Below are 14,585 nucleotides of genomic sequence, written 5' to 3' on the forward strand. Positions count from 1 at the left end.
AGGTTACCTTGGACTTCTGTGCGTGGGTCAGGCTGTATCCGTACCCACCTTACGATCCATAGACAGATAGTCCACTAGCACATTCTAGGAAGCTTGGCATGAACTCTAGCAATAGCGAGGCTAGGCTTTTGCCCTCTCCATTGTTAATTCTATCTACGGGAGTAGACTTGAATGATTTGAATGCACCATGGCGGCCCAGCACTCTATCCCAATCTGTGTTGAGAGGTCACATTTGTGGAAAATCTTCCTGGAGAACATATTGATGCATCCAGTCCCCCAGCAATTCTGGAATTGAATTGTCCAGTGGCTGCGCGACGCAGTGCGATTATGATATTGTGGCTAATGACTATACTTGATGGCTTTTAGGCAATTCAAAATCATTTGAGTTCATGGGTCTGGCTCTGCGCTTTACCTCTCATTACTAAAATAGGTAATTCAATCATATCATCAAGGCCTTTTAAATGTCACACCTTTGTCTGTCTATAAGTTCCAGCCTTCTCTGCAAGTGCACACCGCAATTTGATACAGACTAATCCATCTTTTCTTCCTAAGTTAGCTTTACCTGGGTAAACATGTTCTGCATTAGCCTTCTTGAAGCTTGGAGTGCCTACTTTTCTAAATTAGGGAGAGCCCCAAAGCCAGCTCCCATGGCTAGTAATGCAGTTGTTTCAACGTACCAGAAAGCCCAGCTAATTGTTTGATTAAATTCCAAACAACCCATCGAATAACCAGTCGAATAACGAGTCGAACAACCACAATAAATTTGGGATGTTATCGAAGCCGAGAAGAACTTTGAGATATCTTTCTTCAGACACTTCTATGGCATTTCAATCAAAGATGGTCAGCATTATATGGTGTTTTCAGCCTGCTTCTGGCATAAGCCTGAAGAGATCCATCTCATATCCTGCCCGCAATTGATTGACGCCCGTGATCTTACCAAAGATGAATGGGAGTTACTTTAAATGAAACTTGACGCTGTGCTGGGTTCCATACTGTGGGATAGACTTCAGAGTCATTTCAATATTGTTAGAGATGAGTGGCTTATTTTTTCTCACGCGCGCGTAGAAATGTCTTAGCTGGGTGTGTTCTGAATGCTTTTGGGTCATGTCTGGGAAGAGGCACTATTTTCCATTAGTGATAAGTTTTGGTCTTCTATATTTTTAGTTTCAGCTGAGTGCTTTTGTATAACATGGCTGCAAGCACCCAGCTGTACAGTGAAGGTCGATATTAGATACTCTCTATTGCAACCATCTTCAATCACATGTTTTACAATGCCATTTCGAGTCCTAAATGAAGATGATACCCAGTTATATGTGAACATTACTGACAATCAAGAACCCTGATTCATTGAGAGGTGAACCTGGAGAAGGCATGTGTATAATCATATTGGGCATGAAGATTATATTATAGCTGCAGCATTCCTTAGATAGATTGATCCTCCAGCTGACGACACCGTGGTCCTTGCAGCTCTTTTTCAGTTGGCCTGAAATCATTATCTGGACCTTGACCTGCATCAAATTGTCTTAGGGTATATTGAAGATGTTTGCCTAAGGAGAGATTGACTTTTCTGGTGGACTCTTCTGACCCTTGTGGCCCACAGGTCCATGACTAGCTAAGGTTAAAATAAATTAAAAGCCTGGACCTTGAATAAGAGCCTAAGAGGTGACATAGTGAGTTTACTATCTCAGATAACCTAGCTATATTATCTAGTTATAGTAGTACTAGTATATCCCTGTCACCTGTCAATGGGCATCCTCAGGAACCTTAAGTCCTAAGTTATGGTATTAGGCATGCCTATCCTTAACCCTATATAGCACCTCCACAGCCACCATGTAACATGTTAAAAGAAGAATCTTATAATGTCGACCTTGAGGTCAGTTAAATTTAAAGCCATACTTAGTATTATTATAAATATTTATAGGAGGATAGTAGGAGGTAATTACCTTCTGTACTCTACTCTGCTATTATGACTATGCTGGCCACCTAGTATAGGCTGTAGAGGCTATCCTGTTTAGTTACTAACTATATTAGGAGTGGATCTGATTGGGAAGGAAGTCTATTAAGATTAATAGCTGGTTCATCTATGCATATATATCATTCTCAGCTAATGCTAAAAGCCTCTAACTCTAGGTCGCGCTGCCATCCTGTCTATGGATATGTTAGGGCACCACCAGTGGTGGCTCTAATGATGCTTTGAGCATGTGGTGTGATATTAATGATTGCACTCAATACATCACCTCTCATATCACAAGCCAAACCAGCGTGATCTACCTTGCCATATATCACCCTTTTTTAATCTTATGCCACAAGTGCTGCTCATCATGCCTGTGTTGTGAATTCACAGAGTAAGCTGCCTGTGTGATTTCATAATCATGTTAAATTCTGCTCCCTTATCCTGTTCAACTGAGAAGAGAAAAGATCAATCAGAGGACGGCTCATGGAATGATGCAAACTAATCCTGACTCACTGCAGTAAAAGGGGGTGGTGAAGTGCAGGACACAGAGAGTCCAGCCCAATGGCAAAAATGGCTCAGGTTAGTCTGAGTTGACACGGCGTTAAAGGATGGGAAAGCAATGAGGAGAGGCAGACAGGCGAGGAGGCCATCTATATAGACCACACACCACAATGCTAAGCAGCAGTGACGCGCTTTCCCTGATCAGGCACGCTATACTGAATGCAGTAATTTGCCATCACAACAGAATACAGAGTACGGAGTAGACATTGAAGGTTCAGGTAATCACCCCTATCACGTGAGTGTCTGCATTCAGGGCCATCAACATCAACATTTACTTTCCATCTCTACTAGGAAACGCAACTGTACGTCAGTTGAAATACAATCAAGTCACATCTGGAAGATAATCTCCAATTCTCCCATCACGAACAAGAAGCCGGAATCATGACACAGTCGCCCGTCCAATCCCGCTGGATCATCCTGGCACTAGCCAGCGGCGCATTCGCAGCCCTCAATGGGCTTTTCGCTAAACTGTATGTCTACAAGTCCACCTAGGGGCAACTCACGGTTTGAAGCAGACCATTCGCTAATAACATTCAGAACAACCGACGAGCAAACTACCGCGTTCGCCAGGAGTATCTTGCATCTCTTCGGCGCAGGGGATCAGAATTCGTTCCTTGAACTGGCGGTTCGAGGTGTATGTCTCCCTACCTTTTCCGCATTTTGAAGGATTTGTTTAACTTTGTAAAGGTTTGTCTGGGACTCAACGTCCTGTGTAACATCATCATGTGGGCGCTCTTTACGAGAGCGTTGACCGCGTCGCCCTCCACCACGAAGGTGTCCATCACTAACACGTCGGCAAACTTCCTCATCACTGCGTTGCTGGGTATGGTTGTCTTTCGGGAGAAGGTGAGTGGGCTGTGGTGGTTGGGGGCTGGGATGATGGGTGGTGGGTGTATTCTCGTTGGGATGAGGGATTCATGAGCCTTATGCATCTAAGCAGACAGGGCTGAACATTGGACTGAGTTGAATGTAAGGAAAGAATCTGAGTGCCAAGTACAATGAAGCTATTCCTTAGGATGCCTGATCCTATAGTCTACTTAAGGTGATATATTACATCGAAAGGTATCACGTATGTCAATGTCTCTCCGTCAATTCCACAACAGCATCTTCATCCTCAGTTCCGCTCGGGACCCTGCTTGGCTCCCGGTTGTCTAAAGCCACTGGTCTATGGTCGCGATTAAGGAGTGACCACCGTGGCAACATGGAGCCCACACGTTGCAGGAAGCGCCATACATTTTCTTCAAGACTATCGCTCTGACGCCCATTAAGATGGGCTCCAAGCGGAAGGTCCGCCGCAGTATGGGTTGATGCGAGAGCTTGCTCCTCAGCCTCGACCTTGAACTGATATTTCAGGCAATCCTTGATAGTGACAAGCCCCGTCACCCGACCACGATGCTCAACCAGGATCACTCGAGGTCCCATCTTCTTGAAGATCTCCATGACAGTCTCGAGGGCCAGGCGGGGATGCACGGTTAGTGGTGTGTGGTCAACGTAGCGGCTGAAATCCACGAAAGGCGCCCCTAAACTAGTTTGAATTGCATCAAAGGTATCGGGCACCAACTGATTTCTCGAGACAGATGCCCTACGCGCCACTGCGGCTTCGGCAGCTTCTTTGGTGAATACACAGCGAGCATTAGGGGCCAACATACCCTCCGACTTTGCCCGGTCAATCGCGTATCGGAGTTCAGTGCGGCCGATGTACCCGACCAGAATCTTACTTGAACGATCCTCGACGACGGGGAACCCCTGAAATTTGTTGTCATTCAGAAGATGCTCGGCTTCCCGCACAGGGAAGTCTGCTGCAGGAAGCGAGACAGGATCAGGCGTCATGGCCTGCGAGACAGGCACATTGAAGACATGCTCTTCTTTATTGTCTAGGAATGGGAAGCCGTTGGACCAGATCATCCGGTCTGCAATTCCTCCGCTGCCAAAGCGCTCACTAACGGCTTTGGTGACACCCACCACAATCTACCGATGTTAGTTTCTTTGGCAAATGCACCAGAGCGTGATTAACTCACCATGGTGGGTAGAATGTAAGTAAGGGCCCCGGTAAGTTCAAACATGATAACCACTACAGATATTGTGAGGTGCATAATCCCACTCAGAGCGGCCCCAGCGCCCAAGAACGCATATGTCCCGGGAGTGATGCATGGAACATCTGGTTTACAAGAGGCAAAGAAGGCGGAGTTTGGGAAAGCTTCGTGCAAAGCCTGGACAAGAATCCCTACCAAGCGACCAAAGGACGCTCCAATGGCCATTGACGGGACGAAAATGCCGGCCGGGACTTTACAACCGTATGATATGATGACCAAAACAACTCGTAAAATCGTAGCAATCACTAGGGATGCGACCATAGTCCATCGATTCTTGGACCTAGAATCATTAGCAGTTATCTTCTTTAGTTGTCAGCTAAACGGCTCACTCGCAAAGTCCGTGATAATCCTGCCCTCCTTCGCATTCACGGAACAAAATCTCCATCATCTCGGTCATGTTGATTTTTAAGAACATGTTCGGGTAGCAAATGAACGCGGTCATGCCCGCTAAGACGACTGATTCGACGATGGCGTACTGCGAAAGGTATTTCTTCCTGAACGCCTGGACTCGCAGATTCCACTTGATCACAAAGGCGCCGTACAGACCACCGAATATTCCGAGAAGTACGAAGAATATTAGTTCGAAAAAATGCCACGAGCGATCATACTGCACCTGAAACATGACGAGTTGTCCGGTTCTGAAGGGATTCATCATCTGTAGCCTGGATCAGCGGCTGAAGAGCAGACAGAGACAGAACCTGGTGTCCGTACCGCCAACACACCAGTTGCGACCAAAGCGCAGAAATAACTTCGCCAAAGAGTCTTGAGCGGAAAGTAAGATGCCATTTCCTGCAGCCAGGCTATTAGCATGACTCTCTGACACATGAGCTCCAGAATCACGAACCTCTAGAGAGAATAGTACCCCACCAATCGGACTGCCAAATGCCACTGCCACACCAGCAGCAGCCGTTGCCGTCAGGACTTCTCTCGTTTTCGACGCGTTCAGCTTATATTTGCTGAAAAGACGCGAGATAACGTTCCCTGTACAGACGGCAAAGTGCACACTGGGACCTTCTTTTCCCACTGAAAGACCAGACGCGATGGCCAATGGAAGCGCGATGGACTTGATCAATAGGGTCCAGCCACCTAAGAAGCCTTTCATCACGAACCCGGCAATAATGCATTTTATTTCTGATATACCGGACCCTGCGGCGTAAGGAGCGAATACTTTAACCAGAGTGGCGGCGATAAATGCGAACAAAGTCTATGCTTTCTCAGCGATTGATCCGGAAGGGCATGTAAGGTTCAATATACCGCAAAGAAGAAGTATACAAAGTAGTTGATAAGCCAAAAGGAAGTCCATGGCTTCCATTCGGGGCAGCCTAGTAAAAGTGGCATGTTAGCTTCACGCTTCACCATGAGCAGAACATACGCGATATGGCATACCTCCCTCAGCACCCCAGCAGCAGAACTGCTCATTGAGGTAGAATGCAGTCGTACAATGGCCCAACTTGATATCCGACAGCCACTCAGTGATGATGTTCAATACAGCCGAGATCAACCCGATAGCGGCGCCAACAATTGTAATGACGAGCCAGGCTTGCCCAGCGTCATAAGACTCGCTCACTTTGCGCCTCCAACCAAAGGTGCCTTCCTGATCCCAGAACCCAGACCCATCGTGTCGCTTTGCCCTCCGTCGCGCTTGTTCCTGAATAGCATCTTGGACCCAATCAATCGTTGTAAAATCCTCATATCGCTTTATCTCCCTGATCTCATCCGTAATCGCGTTCGGCTGGCCATTGTCGTCGGGCGGGTTAGGATCGACAGGCGAGGTGACAGATAAGCCTGATAATCTCCAACTCCGACGCTCAGAAAGGACTGAGGGTGAGCGGGGAGCGGTTGACGAGGCAGGCATCGAGCTCATACCACGGTTCTCTTTTGTGGTAAGAGCATAGTCGAGGTGGACGCGATGCTGGGGAGCTGTTTGATTGCACCGACAATTGTTCAATGGCAGATATGCCGCCCGCCCACGTGAGGAAGCTTCCCGCCTTCAGATTGGAGATAAGGATAGATGACGATGGGTTTCCTGTGTCGATTGAGGTGTAGCACAAAGACTTGTAAGATAATGAAGATTCTTTCCTTTTCGGCGACTTGGATGATCAGCAGTAACATACAGGGATCATCGTGCTTTTTTCGACTCTGTTCTTGTAAGAAAGCACATTCAAACACATTCTAGAGAGGTACATTACTTGCGGAGAACATCTACACACGCCGCGCGCTCTTGATTTCTACCCGCACGCGGTGTAGCAGTAATTTCTGGACTTCCAAACCACACTATATTCATCTCCGATCCAGACAATAGTGCTTAACGAGTCTTTTCAAGCCCGTACAACTCGACTACCTTTGATCTCAGACCAGCTTTGAAACATCGCCAATATACGACCGAATCCCGAGCAGCTCCCAAGTCGAGTCCGCTATGTCTCCAAAAGGCAAGCCCGCGCCAGCACCAGCACCAACACAAACATCCAGAGATGAGATAACCGGCCAGAGCGCTCTACCTAGTGCGTGTGAAACCAGAGCTTTGTTGAATCCACTCAGTGGGCTTACGTATCACAGTCACCCGAATAAAGAAAATAATTCATCTCGATGAGGATATCGTACAATGCTCGGGCAATGCTACGTTCGTTGTCGCAAAAGCTACAGTTTGCCTCCCCTTTTGGCCTTCTGGATTCTGAGCCTCGTCTTGGACAAGTTTCGCTAATTCTATCCTGCTATTTCTTTCAGGAACTGTTCATCCAATACCTCGCGCAACAAGGGCATAACGTCGTCAAATCTGAACGAAAACCGCGAAAGGTTATTCAATACAAGGATCTAGGTCCGTCGCGAATCATAGCATTGAAGAAACGAGCAGATCACTGACGAATATGACACAGCTACCGCCGTTTCACGAATCGATAATCTGGAGTTTCTTGCCGACGTGATACCCAAAACAACTACCTATAAACAATTCAAGGAGAAGAAAGCGAAAGAAGCTAGCAAAGAAGCCGCGTTCGAGAAGGGACAGCGCACATTGAATGGTACAATACCATCGATGATTAAAGAAAATGGCGAGGGTGGTCACCAGAAAGCTGATAAGCCTTCTATAAGCCCTCGAGTTCCTTCTCTCAGTACGTTGATGGTTGACCGCACAGTCGAGGCGCAACCGGGAGAGAACGACCGTGACGTGGAAATGGTAGACCAGTGATCGAACCAGGCGCAAGGCATTATATAATTTGAGCTACTCGGTAGACGTGTTTGTTTCTTTGGGTTTGGGTTTTATTATCGAGGGTCGCATGGTTGGTCTTGGTTATGCACGGAATGGAAACGGATTGAGGGCAAAATCCTGTTGGTCAGTTGCTTTTCGATGTGTGAATCATATTATGGCTCAGTTAGCATAGCGAGAATATATGAGAATTATGATGAAATCATCGTGAATAGACCAATTTTATTATAATAGAATGGAGTCTTGAAGAACAGCACTCTGAGGAGAAAGATGGCGACCGGAATTGTCGTGGGCTCCAGCCAATGAGGCGCCCCGTGATTCCGATCGCTTGTCGTAGCAAGCTCTGGTTCGACTTTTCCCGTACGTATGCCGTGCCTCCGAACTTACAACCTCAATCGAATTCCTCCCGTCCTATTATTCAATCGCTCTCTTCCCCCCTCAACTCTCCTCCCCGCAATTCGTTGCAATTGCTAGTCTCACCATGTCGCTTTCCTCCGCCTCGAGCACTCTGTTGCGCGCTTGCGCCCGCCAGCAGCTGCCCACCACCCGCGCTGCCGTCGCCTCCTGCCAACAACGGAGAGGACTGTCGGAAGCCTCCAAGTCCCCCTCCTTCGAGAGCCCTTTCGGCAGCTCCCACGAGTATCAGTCGACCCTGAAGATCCCTAGTTTCAGCAAATACGCTTCCAACAAGCCTCCCCGCTCGAACCAGGTTTTCTCCTACTTCATGGCCGGAGCCCTCGGTCTCGGATCTGCTGTTGGTGCCAAGGCTACTGTTCAGGGTAGGTGATATCAGGGAATTTACGACAAGTGATGGAAACGAACGAGAAAATTGAACACTGCTTTGGAATACATCATTGGGGGAGATTCGGGAGTTGGGGTCGTTTGGTGTCACATGGAGCAGGTTGCTGATATGCAATTTTTACCAGACTTCCTCGTCAACATGTCCGCCTCTGCCGATGTCCTGGCTCAGGCCAAGGTTGAGATCGGTCTCGCTTCGATCCCCGAGGGCAAGAACGTACGTGCCCCGTTTATCCGTGAAGCATTACGCACACTTCGCTACTCCGAGCGCTTATACTGACCTACGGATCAACAGGTCATCATTAAGTGGCGTGGAAAGCCTGTTTTCATCCGTCACCGTACCCAGGACGAAATTCAGGAGGCTCAGCAGTATGACTGGAAGACTCTCCGTGATCCTCAGCCCGATGAGGACCGTGTCCAGAAGCCCGAGTGGCTGGTCATGCTTGGTATGTTATCACACCATCTGTTTTTGCTATATTATTTTGGACGGTTACTAATAATGGTTTCTTTCTCTCGTTGAAGGTGTCTGCACTCACCTTGGTTGTGTCCCCATTGGTGAATCCGGTGACTATGGCGGCTGGTTCTGCCCCTGCCACGGTTCTCACTACGATATCTCCGGCCGTGTCCGAAAGGGCCCTGCCCCTTTGAACCTCGAGGTTCCCCAGTACAGCTTCCCCGACGAGGACACCCTTGTCATTGGTTAAACGAATATCTCTTCTTTGTGAGTCGCCAAATGTTCTAGATCAAAGAGAGACCAAGAAGAAGGAAGCGTTTGTGCTTTAGACGGTTAGCTTTGTTGCGTTTGTCAAGATTGAAGAGACCGTGTTTTAATATGGACCCAAAAATGAGCTCTTGTATCATCTTTCAACATGCGCTGTCCAGGCCCCTGTATCACTCACTTGTCTGTGGAGTTCTTGTGTTTCAGTATAGACTTTCCTCGTTCTGAGACCTTGCCTCACGCGCGTGCGGTCAAAAGCGAGTTGTGCCGTCCCCTTACTCGTGGCAGCTGGTGAAGCAGTTGGAAGTTGAGGTTGATCTGCAGTGCGAGGTGGTGGACTTCAGATGTAGATCTGTTGGAGCGTTGGTTCGAGTACATGTATGTCATAGTTCAGTTTACGTATATTCATCGTTCAATCTCCTTTGTCTTTTTTATCATTGGATCTGGTAGTCTCTACTGCTAAAGTATCCTCGAAGTACTTCGCCGAGCTGAGTCGGCCACTCAGAGCTGACTGCGCCAGCTGTACAATATAATATACAAGCTGAATTCCCATACTCAGTCCATCTATCCTCTATTCCATTTCTGTACAATGCTCAAGATACAATTCGATGTCCCACGTAGACTAATTACGAGGGATTTCATGTATATGTAATAGACCAATTATCGCGGCCGAATCAAAGCAATCACTAGACCCATGATAGCTGCACCGGCAGCAGCGCTCTGAAGAGCGACAGTGGTCAGATCCCGCTGTGTAATGGCGATACTACGATCACTGAATAGCTCGTTGAGAGTCTGTCGCCATGAGTCGAGGGAGGTAGGAGGAGGAAGAATGCGGGAGAGGTGAGATTTGCGAGGTTCGAGGATATTGATCGTTGCGTTCTTGGAAGCGCTGTCCTCTGTCATTTCTGTCGCGGTTTCGGGCATTACATTTGTGACGATGGTGGGCGTTGGATCGGAATCCCAGACAACAGGTTCGGATGTGATGGCTTCGTCCATGGCGGCTGGGGCATTTTCATTCGTGGTTAGAGTGCCTTCAGAGGCGATTGAAGTAGGTGTTGGCTCCGCTTCTTCCTCCTTAGGCGAGGGCGATGTCGACGTAAGTGCAGGTTGAGGTTTCAATATCTCGATGCGGTTGATGGCTTTCTCTTTCTCGATGGCCTCGATGACCTTCTCTTCGAAGCCTTTCACGAGTCGTTTGCGACGCCATGGCTCGACCGCAATTTGGAAGATAAGGAAGAGGAGAACGTTGACACCCATCAGGCCCCAAGTACCCCACGTACTCATTCGACGAATCTTATCCGACCAGACTTGTTCCTCGTGATAGCGGGAGAGGATGCTCTTGCTCAATTGCGCCGCTGCTTCTTCGGACTCTCGTTCTGCGGCTGACAGGGCATCCTGCGTCTCCATCTCAGCCACTTCGTTGGTGTGATCGTTGCGGTAAAGGTGGGTGAATCTCTCGAGATCTGCGGCAGACCAGGCGTGTTTCCGCTGGAGGAGCTCATTGACTTCGCGCTGCGAGGCGGAGCGTCGGTTTATTGCTGCTGCGTAGGCATCTTTGGCTTCTCGGACCCGTTGACGGGCTGCCCGGAGTCGTTCCTCTGTTCGTCCGAAGAATTAATGATCAGCGAGAAAGAATTGAAAGTTCCAATCACTTTCAAAACACACCTTGCAATTGTATGTCTTTCTTGAGTGCCTCAATGGCAGAGTAGCCTGTCAAATCGTTCAATCGCTGGCCCGCCACGAAAACGTTGGATTGGAGGTTGTCCATCATCTCGGTAAATTGTTTGGACAGTTGTGACCGGCGTTCCTCCAGATATGACGGTAGTCCCTTCTTCTCTGCTGGTTCAGGTTTCGGTTCGTTCTTTGCATCTTGATCGAGCCCTGGTAAAGCCTCCTGCTCTCCCGCGGCCGGAGAAAGCCGTTGGGTCTCTGCATCCCGCTCTACCTTTGGCGATTCATCGCGGGACGTCGGCGTTGAGTTTGCGTCCTTTGACTGCTGAGTAGCTGCTTCGTCTTTTGATGTATGTTTCTCAGGGCTTAAATATAATGGAGATCGTGACCTGAATTGGCATCGTATGCAGACCGAGAAGCTCCGCTGTATGTCTCTGGCAGGTCGAATGTTCGGCCCGGCGGCGGGTAAAAATTGTGGTCGTATTGGAAGCGAAATCCTCGCAAGATTGGCAGATGGCCTAAGCGACTGCCTCAGAAGCAGTGGCATGGGCTGCATGGCCTATTAATGGTGGCCTTCAATCCAAGCAAGTAGGTACTTGTTGGATTGTTGTGGTGGAAACTCAATGGCTTGAGCTGACCTTGGTCGGAACAAAAGGCGGAACGGAGAACATGCGGGAAAGGCAGGCATCTCCTCCCCGATCTGTCGCTACTAACTTGTACCACAAATGATATCGCAGTTGATATACCTCTGTAACGTTATAATATTATGCTGAAATGGTACAGTTCTTATAAAGAATACGTATTCTTGAGTGCATCGATCCTCGTCCTCTCCCGAATAAACTGTGCAAGTTAAGTAAGCTGTGTAAAATAGACGACGATGTAATATTGTGGTTCCCTCCCTGTTCTCTCGTTCCAACGCGGTGGTATCAATTCATAACATAACAACCCTTATTCGTTAAACTCCTCGTGAACATGGCATTAAAAACATATCCATCTTAGACGCGGGAGAGTGCTCTGCAAGCTAGATCAGACTGAGCCCTCGACACGAACTGACCACCGTTCGGCAATAAGCTGCTGTCCTAAATAATTACCAGCATTCAATCGTGCGTCTGCACCTTGTGGTCTCCCTTGACAGCTTCGGCATAGGTTGGTGGTGGCCGAGAGTCACCCTGAGCTTGGTCACTGCTACCGCCCTGGCCTTCCTGATGATGTGGCTTGGGAGCTTGCTGCTGAGGTTGAGAACCAGGACTTGGCGCCGGCTGGTTTTGTGGTGCCACAGTGCCATAACCTCTCTGGGATGGATGCTGGATGGGCTGATGAGAGACGTAATAGTATGTCACACGGCCACTTTCGGTGTCCCGTCTCCGGTCGGGATGGCCAGGAATGGGCTCGTAGTTCGGGTCATCATAGTCTGGTTCGGGGTACTTGAGTATGATGTACCATGCGTGTAGAAGACCGGGGACGTAGCCTAGGCAGCAAAGTGCAAGGTTGATGATCGAGTCGGCCGTGCAGATGCCTACTTTAATCCACACTGAGAGGACATGTCAGCTGGTGCTATAGAAACAAGAACAAAACCACGTCAGAAGGAGCTGAACTTCTCACCTGCAACTGGTGGAAAGAAAATCGCGAGAATCCCAAGGAAGATGTCTGAACCGCACATGGTTGCGTTCGAAGAAAGTATGGGCGTCTTAACTAAACGAACTGTCTGACTGTACAACAGCTTCAGATGAATGAGGAATTTGTCAAAGTCTCTACACTGAGCAGCAAATTGCCATAAAGAATGAGTAGGTCTACAGATATGGACGACGACGGATGGTTCTCACGATGATAAGGTAGGATGGAAGCCTGCCTCAGCCTCTTCGTCCGTCATATGACGTCGGTGGATGTCACCTGATTTTGCGGGACGTTGGTGCCATTATTTTCAGGCTTTCATCTCACTGATAGGGACAACTCAACCACGAGAAGACCTAAGGTAACTTTAGCAATCGAGTCATTCAAGACACCTCTAACATCGCATGGAGGTCATATCATCTTGACCATCTTCTAAGAACTTCGAAAAGACAGTTTGAAGAGCCCAATCCATCCGAACTTCATGCAGTCTTTGCATGTTGCGATGTATATAAACTCAAATGACTTGTTACGGAGAAGAAATGTGACAAAGCGCTAAGAGCATACCTTATGGACAGTCAAGTAGAGGGAGGTCTATTGGTCTTCAAGACAAAATCAACTGGATCTGCTCTATGCACCAAGAAAATTCATGATTCACAGCCTGAATGATTTGCATGACTGCCATTGTAATGTTGCTTTACAGCCAAGCCCTGAATGAATCCCCAAGCGAGCTTAAGATAGCGATCAGCCAAGCATTGACAGCTCAATATTCATTGTACATGACGAGGACTTCGCTGGCAAATCCGAAACGACAGGTTAGATTGAGAAGCATGGAGAAATGATACCTATTGTCAAGAGATTTCTGTCTCACGCTCATACTCGTAGTGCCCTTACTTCATTCTCCTCATACCGATGGCCCGGTAAAGAAGTATTATTAGCTTCGACCTTGATCGGTAAGGGACCTACCCTCGCCCCAAGGAACACTGGGTCGGTGGGTTCTCCCGTGTTCCACAATAATAATGAATCAAAGTCGAACAACCAAACAGGAAACATCAAAATATCATCTCTATATCAAAATTGAGATAACGTAGGGACTGACGATAGTGACAGTAATGGATGATGTGAGCTAGCCTGACAGCAGATGGCCTCCCAAGTCCCAAGTGTATACACTGAGAAGGGCTGCCACGTCAATTGACAACGTCGAAGCTTCATTATACCTGCGTTTGTTTGTGTACGGAGTATTTATGCAGACCGTAGCACTCGGGCAGTCTATCTAGTCTACCTGTTGCGCTCCCCAACTGTCTTAAAGGTACTTTTCTTTACTTCGAATATTTACCTACTGCTTCCGTATAAGATTAACACCAGTGGATCTCGACCCTTATTATTAGCTATTATCTCTCACATTGGGATTCTAACAGCTTCTGGCACCGCAAACCGCAAATCGCCAAGGTCAGTTTAGTTCTAGCCTCCTTTAAGTGGAGTCTGTTTAATTACCTATCACAAACTTTCGAGGCTAAAAGTGGCCGGCAAAGTGCAGCAGGACTAAGTTATTGTACCTGACTATCTGCTGGACTACTGGCTAAGCGGCCGTTACCCCCTTTTATTATTATTCTTCTTCTGCGCCGCGCCTCGGATGCAGACTGCACTCTGCAGGCTGCGAATCTGCGATATCGAGTTGACTTGGGGTTCGAGACCTTACTTTGACCCTTGAAACTCTGAAAAGCTTTTCTGTGATCTGTGCTACGGAGTCCTGTCTCTAGATATTATTGTTATGTTATAATTGAAAGCCCGTCCTCTCTTTCTCCGCGTTGTTCGAAGCGCCCAAACCGTTTGTTACTTTCTTTTTCTGACGCTACTCATCGTTAGGGCCAATACTCTCCCTGTGATTTTCTTTCCGGCCCATCGTCTCTGTTCCTCTGACACTTTTTATCCCATCTTTGGTACACCGTTTTTCGCGGACGTCTCAGGCCTTATTTTCCT

At 48.0% G+C, this 14,585-nt stretch overlaps 5 protein-coding genes across 5 annotated transcripts; 2 read left to right on the forward strand and 3 right to left on the reverse strand.

Annotated features, from left to right (window-relative positions):
* Nucleotides 1–3,589: 3,589 nt before the first annotated feature.
* Nucleotides 3,590–6,472, reverse strand: Aspvir_004041 (chloride channel protein; the record flags this gene model as incomplete). Its single annotated transcript, XM_043267279.1, has 7 exons — nt 3,590–4,483; nt 4,534–4,888; nt 4,938–5,263; nt 5,320–5,397; nt 5,453–5,812; nt 5,863–5,930; nt 5,995–6,472. The coding sequence occupies 7 exons, from the start codon at nt 6,470–6,472 to the stop codon at nt 3,590–3,592; spliced, it is 2,559 nt and encodes an 852-aa protein (XP_043123214.1).
* A 552-nt stretch (nt 6,473–7,024) lies between these two features.
* Aspvir_004042 (histone-fold domain-containing protein) lies at nt 7,025–7,792 on the forward strand (the record flags this gene model as incomplete). The annotated part of the gene is made up of 4 exons (XM_043267280.1): nt 7,025–7,109; nt 7,165–7,250; nt 7,333–7,423; nt 7,482–7,792. The coding sequence occupies 4 exons, from the start codon at nt 7,025–7,027 to the stop codon at nt 7,790–7,792; spliced, it is 573 nt and encodes a 190-aa protein (XP_043123215.1).
* Nucleotides 7,793–8,291: 499 nt separating this feature from the next.
* On the forward strand, nt 8,292–9,312 carry rip1 (ubiquinol--cytochrome-c reductase catalytic subunit RIP1; the record flags this gene model as incomplete). The annotated part of the gene is made up of 4 exons (XM_043267281.1): nt 8,292–8,589; nt 8,737–8,825; nt 8,904–9,054; nt 9,131–9,312. 4 exons carry the CDS (start codon nt 8,292–8,294, stop codon nt 9,310–9,312), a joined length of 720 nt encoding a protein of 239 aa, XP_043123216.1.
* A 674-nt stretch (nt 9,313–9,986) lies between these two features.
* Nucleotides 9,987–11,553, reverse strand: she9 (putative mitochondrion biogenesis protein (She9); the record flags this gene model as incomplete). Its single annotated transcript, XM_043267282.1, has 2 exons — nt 9,987–10,924; nt 10,992–11,553. 2 exons carry the CDS (start codon nt 11,551–11,553, stop codon nt 9,987–9,989), a joined length of 1,500 nt encoding a protein of 499 aa, XP_043123217.1.
* Nucleotides 11,554–12,094: 541 nt separating this feature from the next.
* On the reverse strand, nt 12,095–12,657 carry Aspvir_004045 (putative stress response RCI peptide; the record flags this gene model as incomplete). Its single annotated transcript, XM_043267283.1, has 2 exons — nt 12,095–12,528; nt 12,600–12,657. The coding sequence occupies 2 exons, from the start codon at nt 12,655–12,657 to the stop codon at nt 12,095–12,097; spliced, it is 492 nt and encodes a 163-aa protein (XP_043123218.1).
* Between the last annotated feature and the right edge of the window lie 1,928 nt (nt 12,658–14,585).

This window comes from Aspergillus viridinutans (assembly GCF_018404265.1).
Source record: "Aspergillus viridinutans IFM 47045 DNA, scaffold_2, whole genome shotgun sequence".
Classification (NCBI taxonomy): domain Eukaryota; kingdom Fungi; phylum Ascomycota; class Eurotiomycetes; order Eurotiales; family Aspergillaceae; genus Aspergillus; species Aspergillus viridinutans.